Raw genomic sequence first — 10,674 nt, forward strand, 5'->3', positions numbered from 1 at the left:
CCAAGTAAAGGAACTCATTACGAAGAGGTTGGATTTGTGAAGTACTGGGTCACCTTAATTTAATCTGAAAATGTTCAATCCTGTAATCTGTAAGCAGAGAGATGAATCCAGGAGGTGATGATAAGTATAAAGCTTTCTAAAGAGAGCTGGAGCCATCCCAGGTTCTGAGGCTGAAGAACCAGTTTTCCTTCTTCATTAGCTTTATTGAATTCAAACTATGCTAATGTGTGAGCTGTTCCTGTTATCACTGGAAAAAAATAAAATCTAGATAAATAATTTTTTCTTAAAATATGCATTTGTTATTGGATTGAGGGGGTAAAAGAGACATCTTAAAATAAGAAAACACAATTGTATTGTCTTATTTAAATTGCATATTATATAATTATAAGAGTAAAATACTCATTCCATTGACAAACTATCTAATTTACCTACTCAAATTAAGGGTAAATACACTTAATTTAAGACATTTTTACTTATTTCTAGATCATTTTTTCCAGCTTTAGATTAATCTTTCCCTTCAAAGTTGCCTGTTTTGATATGGATCATCTGCTCTGCTGACTGGTTCTGTTGCATATATTGTAACTTTACTTTCCTTCCCCGCCGCTGTTTGTATTATGAGTATTTTACTGCAGAATTTGTCAAACCCAATTATTTTTTTCCCCATTAATACACCTTTTATAACAGTTTTTTGTTCAGAAAATAACAAAGGCAAAAAAAGAACACCTCAAGACAAAAGCTGAATGTTTTAAAGAGCTGGACGGCAATTCAAAGATAAATCAGGAATATCAATAGAGCAAAGTTATTAACCGGGCCTCGGACACACAGAACGCCACTGAGTGGAAGAGGATTTCCTTTTTCAAAGTTCAACATCTTCCTTTATCCCTTTTCAGTGAATAATAAGCATGAGTCCGCTGAGATTTAGAGCACTCCAGCTGTTGGAATCCAGTCCCTGACTTGTTGAGGACCCTGGATCCCACTAGTGCGGCACACAGGCCCAGAGGTGGTGAGACGAACAGCAGCTCCACAGAGAATGCAGGGGACAGAAACGGATAGCGATGGAAAAGACAAGGAAAGACGGCGCAGAAGCTAGACCCCCACGCAGCTGCTCATGTTCTTCAGGGAACCCAGGCGAGAAGCGTTACTCAAGCGCTTAATTCCTCTAATATGTGCAGTCATGCGGTGTTCAAGGTGGGGAGGGGTGGGGGGTTGCGGCAGAGCGAGTCCTGAAATTCTCCATCCATGGGATACATGAGGGACCAGCTTTACAGGGCCTGGGCAACTGGCCGCTGGCGACATGGAACCGGGTAGTAGGCTATGCTGAGACAACCACTGAGACCAAAAGCGCTGATGCCCACCACTCTGATCCGCAACAGTATGTTAGAAAAGCTCTATGTATGCCAGCACAACCAGAAGCCAGAGACAGAAGGTGTGTGCCTGTAAATACATGAGATGATGGCGAGTTGGGGCTGAGCGAGGGGGACCCAGATGGACTGAATGAGGGGGAAAGGACATCTTGGTCCAAATGTAAATGATGGCAACCACCGAACGTCAGGATCTGGTACCGGTTGTCCAACTTGGACTCATTGAAATAACTCCTCAATCTTGTGTGACTTAAGGCCGCCATTGTGGAAAACGACTAGTGAAGAGCGAGGTGTGCGAGAACGCTGGGACCCTTTTTCCACCTGGATCCCCGCCCTTTTTGGCCCTCATGTCCCTCCGTTGTCACACAAACTTGCCCCCACTTCCTCACCACCTCGGCCGTATCTAGACCCACAGCTAATTCCTGATTGTCCCTCTTGCGTTGTGAATAACATGGCGCAGACCACGCTTCAATATTGGGAATAAATCAAAAATATCTACGATAAGCTCACTGCGACACACTGCTGCGGGAGTATAACCAGCCCTTTAGAGGGGGGAGAAAGCTATCGCCAGTAGGGAGCAGCTGTATAGTAGAACATTGAGCTAAAAACTTTTTAAAAACCATTTAAGTCATAAAAAAACTAATATTCATGGAGGAGGAGAGACTGACTGAATCTCTGCATCTCTGAGATGTCCCAGCTTACCTGATACTGCCTTGACTGAATGCTTCTGTAAAAAGTCGAGGGTTTGAGCCAAAGCCTTTTTGTTGCAGTGTGTAGAGAGCTCCTCGTTACATTCGAAGCACCTGGAAAAAGCAGGGAGGACAGAAATAACTAACACAGAAAGAATTCAATTAAACCTACAACCAAAATATACCACTAATTAAAAATTGTATAGAATGTACTTTTACTAAGATGAAGCTCTAAGGTGCCGTTATTCAACACCAAAACCATTGTGGATTGGAGGACAGTCATTTGGTTAATGTGGGTTTGTAAATATGTTTAGTTGGATAAAAAAAAAACTGTGACTGTTTTAAAAAATAAAGATTTGTTGTTCCTACTTTTTTTTTTTAATTGTCAGTGTTTCAGTTCTCTGGATTCACATTTTTTCATCATCAACCCACATCGCCCTACCCTCTACCCCGGGGTTCTCACCAGGCCTTCCACGTGTTCAGGCTGATTGTGATGCAGTGCGACTCTGGATGGAAGGTCTGGTGATGCTTGACGGCGTGCTGGATTCCTGACTGGTTACAGCCCTGTAAGACACTTCCTTCAGTCTTCTTTATATAAAAAAGATTATTTTATATTAAAGCGTATATTCGTATATTGTATAAAGTGTATATTTTATATTAAAATATATATTAAAGTGACGTCAGACTTGAGCTGGGATCTAGTCACATTAAAACCACAAACTTCAATGTATTTAATTGGCTTTTTAATATTAAAGGTGCAAAAAAAAAAGCTGTTTAGAACTGTGAGAGAAAGGGAAATCTGTTGATGCTGTTTTAAAAAGAAGCCATCTTACTTGAAAACCACATTTTAGGCACACCAGGATGTCGTGGGATGTGGTCGACTCTTCGTCGATCATCGTCCTCTCCCTCAGACAATCGGAGCAGACCAGCCACACGCTCGACAGGACAGACTTTTTCACCGAGCTCAGGTCCACAGCTTTATTTACATGCTGGCATGTTAGTCCTGGAAAACAAACAAACACTCTTCACATGAAAGACTTTCTGAAGCTTTTATTGTTGGATCATTTATTCAGGGCCTTTAGCTTTTGAAAAATCATCAGAATTACAGAGGAATCCATGATTCAAATGGAGGCAGTGCTGAGTTTCTTACAGCTTGAAGTAATGCTTAATAAATTGTTTTGCCAAATAACCTACTGAAACTAAAAAAAAAAAACATAAAAAAAAAAAACATTTTTTAGAAAAGCAAAAAATAAAAAAAGAGTAACTTTTATAGCCCTGACCTTTCATCTGTTTCTCATTTTAAAGTTGTTTATTCCACGCTTTTAGAGTCAAGGTTTGGGTCAAAATCAATTCTGTTTTCAAAATAATTAAAAAGGAAAAAGAATAAACTTCAAAATCTACTGAAGTAGGCATGCAGAAAGTAAGTCTGAATGCAAAGTAAACTGGATATTCAGTTTATAGGTGGTTGCAATCTTTAATAGATGATGACGTTAAGAAAACAAATGAAAGATTATAACAAGTCAAGGTTTATTTTTAATTATTCTGGCAATTTAAAAAACCTCAGCTGCATAAAAAGAAAGCTAATAATGTTACAGATTGTGATCTGATTATTTTTTACCATCTGTTCAGAAAAATGCTAACATTTTCTATTAGTGGTGCAGCACTGCAGTTAAATTTGTTACCTAAACTCAAGAGGCTCCATTTTTTTTTTCTCTTCAATTCATACTGAACCATCATTATTTAGATCCTGGTGGAATCAGGAGTGACTCACCAACTTTAAATCTTCCACTATAAGCCCAGCCTTTACTTACCACTGACTTCGTCTGATGACTCCTCATCTCGAGGTTTCCGAGGTTTATTTGTCCGCTTTGTCATGTCTGCGGCTTTCAGAGAAAAGGGATCCTTTAGCCGCATCTGGAGCTCTGAAAGTGAATTTGGAAGATATCGTGATTTGTTTTAATTGAAATAGCAAAAACTGTCTTAGCACATGTTTTTGGGGAGTTTGTCAAAGCAATATAATAAGGATGTTTTCAGGGATCCTGCAGTAATGAGATCATCTCCTTGTTTCTGTGGCTTATAGAGAAACTTTCATTTATAGGAACTGGATTCAGTCATGATATGTTTGACGTCATTGGTCTCGCTTTCATCTATAAGAAGAAAATGTATAAAATGTTGCCTTAGTTCATAAAAATTAGAGGATTCGGGCTTTGAAACCTTTGAAGCATTTTCATTTCTTTTTTTTTTTCTCCGTCAGTCTGCTGCAGACTCTCTGCCTTGAAATCAGTCCTCTATTATCCCGCCCACTTTGATAGAAAACCCTTCTGTCCTGCGGCATTAGGAACAGGTTGGAATGAGACTTTATGGTTAATTTGATGAGTCGATTCAAAGGTGTTCTAAAAATCAAAGCAGGCCCTAACCATCAGTCTTCCTCGGCCTTGCTTGGTAGTTGTTAGAATCTGTCTGGGCTAATATACAGTGCATCATTTTGTTTTCTACCAATTTGTGACTGTTTATAATAGTCAAACAAATTTCCTTCTCATCTGTGTAAAGGAATTTTCTCTAGAAGCCTTGTGGTTCTGATACCACTTATGTAATGTACGTCAGGTTTTCTAATTTATTTTTAAGCAAAAAACTCTTCTGCTGACTTTTTTCAAACAAGACTACTCAGACGCCTGCTTCTTGACAGCTGTTTTCAATGCTTTCTTCTGGATACCCTTTGTGGCCTTAGAAAACTGGACATTAGTTTGTCTCTTAGCTGTTGAAGTCTTTCCACTTTTATACTTTTGAGCCACCGAGGATTTAAACCAAAACAAACAAAACAAGCCTCAAAAGCTGGAGCATATGGGGGAAAAGAACTAATAAAACCCAATGAGAATACATGAAGGGTTCATACACAATTTTGATGTAAGGCTATATTTTGTATGTAATAGTCAGACCATCTTCATTTTTTAAAGGCATAAGAACAAAACTTGAAGATGAAATTAAAACAGTTATACTGAAATTAGTATAGCTTAATATTTAGATATTAAACAAAAACATAGTCCATAAGATGGATGGATGGCTGGCCGGCAAGATGAGTTTTAAATTGTCAAACAGATAGATGAACCCCTGAACAATAGACAGATATACCGATGTGTGGCAGACAGATGACAGAAAAAAAATAATGGATTGATAAACTGATAAAAAGGTCATAATGAGGTGAATGAATTAACTGAAATGCATGAAAATGATGGGAATTCTGTGAAAACACAACTATTTTTAAAAAATCTGCTTTTTTTGCCAAACACTGTTAATATCTATTATTTTATCTTTATTAATTTATCAGTCATTTAAGACTTGTACAAACCCAAGGATGAATGGAATAGTTTCATGCCAAATTGTAGTGATCAAGGTCATAGAAATCATTTATAAGGGCAAAAACCTTCAGTTTTTCTGACGATTTCAGGGCTGAATAACTTGTATGACTTTTATGCTGCCACTGAGATCCAATAGATATTTGTTGAAGTAATAAATCTAATATCCACTCATCATATTTAGCGCTGACATATTTATACATTTAGATCAAGTCTGAATGGTTGAACGGAATAAGTTATCGACACACGAGTAAAGCATGACAGTTGAAGAAAATGAGTGTATTAACATTTTTCATGTTCTACTCAAGAACAAGGACAGGAGGCCTAGACACAGCTGACAGCTTAATAAGGTTTGTGTATAAAACCTTTGTGATATTTACATAAGAAATCTACACCTTCAAAAGTATTGGCTTTAAGACAGATTAAGCTCACCTCTTTCAGCTCACTCCTTTGCTGTTAGCTGAAGCCCACAGTAATGTCTCAACTCCCCCAAGCTAGCTAACCAGCTAGCTAACCAGCTAGCTACATGAGCATGTCGTAACGAATGCGGCAACTAATACGTAACTTTAAGCCAACACAAACACCTCTCCTTTAAGACATGTCAAACGCCCACGTTAGCGACAACAAACCAGCCGTAAAACTCGAGAGGGTTTTCTTTTTCTAGGGTTCACTTCCAGCTAAAATAGTTGCCTATCTTTCTGTAGCTTTAGCAGCAGAAGTCAACATATGACGCACTACGGCAGGCCAGCGGGATCAAATGCTGCATTCAGGTCCAGTTCACAATGTCTCATTAAAATTATAATGACCTCCAATTTCCTGTGTAAAAGTTTGACATTATTTTTATGCGTAAACATTCAATGATTATTAAGAAATAAACATATGGTCACAAGTGTTATTCTTTACATTAGTCCCTCGTCTACGTCTTTGCGCATGCGCGGACGGATTCTTGTAGCTGCGCGTGAAAGTCATCCAACGTTGCGGTGCTGTGTGCTATCGGCGTGTTTGGCAGGAATTTCTCGGTCAGGCTGTTATGGCGCTTAGAAGATGCTGGAGGTTGGCAAGATTTCTCCCGAGACTCCCCGTCCCGCTAGTGTCATCATCCTATATCGGACGGGTAACTGTGTCCAGCTTTGGTAACACTTACAGCGGCTACAAAAGTGAGTTTTACTCAAGGGAATAATCGTATCGCGGTGAGGTCCATATATAAACCTTATATCGGTGTGTTTGTTTTGTTTTCAGAAAGTGAGTTTCAGCGCATGAGGTTCAGCTCTGAAGCCCGAAACACAGACGTAGATTACGAGCAGCTGAAGCGGCTCCTGGCTGAGGGGAAAACAGCGGTGGTAGATGTCCGAGAGCCATGGGAGCTCAGGGAGTATGGATTCATCCCTGGGTCAGTGAACGTCCCATGTGAGTAAAAAAAAAAAAAAAAAAAGAGCTCGGGTTATCTTTGTTGCCTTGTTTTATTGTCTTTATATGATCTATATGGTTTAAAATTTGACAACGCGTGCCTCATTAAAGTGTTATTTTTATCTAACGGTGACTTCTTATCTCTCATGTTCGTGTTGCCTTCATGGCCCAGTGGGACAGGTGAGCTCTGCCCTCCAGCTTGCTCCTGAGGAGTTCAGAGAAAAATATGACGGGGAAATGCCGAGACAAACGGATAATGTTGTCTTTGTGTGTCTGGCTGGGGTCAGAAGCAAGACTGCACTCAACACAGCCGCCTCCCTGGGATATAGAGAGTAAGAAGCCCTCAGATTATTAATTTAAAAGGCCATATTCCTTTGTTTTCATTTTAATTACACAATTTAATATATTCAATTTATTTAAAATGTATGGTTTAAAATTTCTTTTAGAAAAAAAACAAAAAATAAATAAAATGTTACTCTTTATTTATATTTTATCATCCCCTTTTCCTAATACCCCTAAATGAAATCTAGGGCAACCGGTTGCTTTGAAATATAATCTAGTAGAGACCGTTGTGGTTTTTTTTTGTGTGTGTGTGTTTGTTTTTCTCAGTCATAGACACAGAGATCTACAGCTCAGGTCGTAGACTCACCCCCCCTTCCAGGAAAATCCTGGTTATACTTCATAAATTAAATGCATGAGGAACAAACATGCCATTCCTACTGTGGTGCATGGTGGTGGCAACATCATCCACTTCCTGAGGGTTGGTATCCTGTGACTGTTGAATCCAACACACCTGAATCAAATGACTGAATTACCTCTTTAGTATACATGCTGTTTCTCCAGATTCCTCTTGGTCATCGTATTAACTGGTTCATGTGTGTTGGACTGAGGAAACATCTAAAAGTTGCAGGCTATCGGCCCCCTTACGGCCAATTTATGCTTCTGACGCATAACCTCTACAACCGTCAAATCTGTCTCTGTGCGCGACCATGCCCCCCGCGCAGAGGTTCTGCAACCACCGTTGCGCACCTCAAATAAATCCTGGCTACACGTCAGACGGTCATAAACCCGCGCAGACCTCAAGTGAAAGTCCGCAGACAAAAAGCAGTTGTGATTGGTCCTTGGTATGCCTTTCCGGCTGTCTGTGTGGTCGTCCTTCTTGATTCGGTGCCGGGGCGCGCCATTTTTAAAAACTGAGGAACAACTACATTGGACAGCTACGACAAAAGGTTAATCAGCCTTTTTGGCAACTCTATTAACAGAGGCTGTTCCTCTTCGATTTCTGGCAACTCTAGATCCATCTCTGTGACCGTGATATCTTGCAGGCGCGCCATTGTTATTTTGGAAAATAAACACTCCCGCCGGCACTGCCGAAGTTCTTGTGACCATCAGTTGCGCTTTGGCAGGAAACTGCTGTGCGTCCCTAGAAATTCCAGACTGACGGCGCAGAAGCATACCAGCAAAACTGGTTCGCGACCAGACCCAAGCGACATTTGATGTGTTCGTTCGTTCGCACCAAACACAAAGTAAGCCGCTAGAAGGTAGGACTTTTTTTGTTACCTCTATGTAGAGGGCGGTTTTAAAGTGCTGCAAGAGAAGGTGGCATATATAGCGAGGTGATTTTGGTGAGTTTGGCGAAATTAGATTGCTTCCGCTAGCAAGCACTGAGAAAGCTGCCTCCTCATCCCGTTTCTGATGCTCTCTTGTTGATGTTCCACGCTGCTCCTGTCTGAGCTTCAGAATGCCGTCTCTACTTTCCCTCTGTTGTCTGGGTGATTCATCCTCGAACGCGGGACAGCAGGCCCCCGAAATGGATCACAGCAGAAGTACCGCTGAAAACGACCTTCATTCAGACATAGGCCGTTTCTTAATTCACAAGAACGTGAGTACGGGAAGAAAAAAAAAAACTAAACTAAACTTTGAAAGACATAATTATCAAATTTTCTCAAAAAAGTTTTTGAGAATAACTTTGCTGTAAATCACCGAAAATGTGCATAAAAGATCATTTCTATCAGGCTCTTCTAATTCAATGCTTCAGAATGGGGATTGAATCATTGATAGAAACATTCCCTGCATAAAATCAAGGAGCCTCAACTAAAGTAGTGAGCAACCATGTTTCCATCCAACTGAAATTCAAATTTTAAGCAAACATTTAAATGTTTGAAAGAAAGGAAATGCAAATTTACAATGTTTCCATTTAGTTTGAAGCCAGTTTCCTAAGCAACACAAGGCGTAATGCCGTCATAACATCCTCCACGTTACGTGGTCACACATCACTGTGATAAACAGGCAGAAGAGGCTGCAATCTAGCACTGACCACAGATCAGTAATGGAGGAAAGGAACAAAAAACTGATCTCGAGATGGAGCCAGCTTCATGCTGACTCCCTAAAACTTACCTTTACACATTTTGCTACACACTGTGATATGTGAATAAACCAGAAGGTTTCAGATCTGTTTTAAAATTAAGTTCATCATTCTGTCAGTAAAGAAGTAAAGAACTTTAATGTGAAGTAGACGTTTTTTTCGACTTGTTTCCTTAATTGTCTTTTATTTCCTTCTTTGTAGCGTTCAGCATTATCCTGGCGGATTGCAAGAGTGGGTGGAACGTGAACGACACAAGTAATCCTCAGCTATCAGGAATGAAAAGTTGTATCCAGACATGAGTCCAAGGAAACGCTAAACAAATCGGTTGTCTAGTTCTGCCACAATCCTCTCAGAAACCTTGGTTTTGTTTCTGGAAAGCCACTCCTTACGAAACCTCAGTCTGATGTCTTCCACATTAGATCTGGTTGGTAAAGTTCTCCTCGCTGGTTTTCAGGTCCTTCCAAAAGTGCTCTATTCACAATTTAGGTGACTTATGGAGGCAGCTGGGATCTCTGGATTAAATATTTGAAGTTATTAGTGGAAGTGAGGCTTTATAGAAATGCACTGCTGCTTTTTTATTCATATAAAAGTTTTGCAAACTACAAAATATTTTACTCCTTTTATTATGCTAGTTTGTTTTTTGTTCAGTCTAATATAATCCTAATAAAATGCAGATCCTATAGTGAAATACACCTTTGCAAATGAAGCAGCTGGGAGATCTTTTCACTTTTAGCACATTTTTTTTCTTGTATTTGAAAAAAAAACATTGAAACGGATAAAACAATTTAGAACCCATGATTGGATATATAGCAAGTTTAACTTACCTTGGACTTTTTTTATTGCAAGTAATTTTTGCATATCTTAGGGGGGGGTGTACACATATAGGATAGTTAATCTTAAAAACTTTAATCTCTATCTGCATCTGGAGCTCAAACATGACCGATACCTCACAGATACAAAAGCATAATATGATATAATAATATTTCAAACAGCCAGTTTTTCATACAAAAAAACAAAAAAAACATGTTCTAAGTCAATGTCGATGAAGGGACATTAACCGTTTTAGATTAACTGAATGAAAACCCACCGATTATAACCACTGAAAGAGCTCTGTTAAGATGACCCAAATCGTACAGTTTCATTTAATTACCCCTGATTGCTTTGTGTTTGTTTTTATGTGTCAGGGTTTTATTTATTTTCTCCAAGCTGTAGATTCCAAAGAGGGAAACCACAGGGCTCAATACTCATATCTGCTGCCAAGCATTTATCATCTAGTCCAATTCTACTTGAAGCCACTTGCAGCTTTTTGCACATTTTTACCAAGAATATACAGCCATCTGCCTCTCATGACAATGGTGAAGAAATTGCTTTTGTTAAAGCAACACTGTGCAACTTTTAGCCACAAGGGGCGCTAGACCTGTAACTACTAAGTTTAGCTGCACTGAAAGCAATGTCACTACTCGATCCATTCTGCACATGCGCGAACAGATATATATCTG

At 39.5% G+C, this 10,674-nt stretch overlaps 2 protein-coding genes across 2 annotated transcripts; one reads left to right on the forward strand and one right to left on the reverse strand.

Moving 5' to 3' along the window:
- Positions 1–2,063: 2,063 nt before the first annotated feature.
- On the reverse strand, positions 2,064–6,080 carry LOC107093374 (ubiquitin carboxyl-terminal hydrolase 45-like; the record flags this gene model as incomplete). The annotated part of the gene is made up of 5 exons (XM_015388398.1): positions 5,836–6,080; positions 3,862–3,972; positions 2,884–3,053; positions 2,514–2,614; positions 2,064–2,164 (listed from the first exon to the last, which is right to left on the reverse strand). Coding segments are annotated over exons 2-5 (475 nt in total), but the record flags the coding sequence as incomplete, so codon positions are not given.
- A 277-nt stretch (positions 6,081–6,357) lies between these two features.
- LOC107093380 (thiosulfate sulfurtransferase/rhodanese-like domain-containing protein 3) lies at positions 6,358–10,668 on the forward strand. Its single transcript, XM_015388403.1, has 4 exons — positions 6,358–6,560; positions 6,643–6,810; positions 6,983–7,142; positions 9,377–10,668. Exons 1-4 carry the CDS (start codon positions 6,434–6,436, stop codon positions 9,432–9,434), a joined length of 513 nt encoding a protein of 170 aa, XP_015243889.1. The 5' UTR covers positions 6,358–6,433; the 3' UTR covers positions 9,435–10,668.
- Positions 10,669–10,674: the final 6 nt, after the last annotated feature.

The sequence above is a fragment of the Cyprinodon variegatus genome, unplaced genomic scaffold (genome assembly GCF_000732505.1).
Source record: "Cyprinodon variegatus isolate N-32 unplaced genomic scaffold, C_variegatus-1.0 Scaffold422, whole genome shotgun sequence".
In the NCBI taxonomy this organism is placed as follows: domain Eukaryota; kingdom Metazoa; phylum Chordata; class Actinopteri; order Cyprinodontiformes; family Cyprinodontidae; genus Cyprinodon; species Cyprinodon variegatus.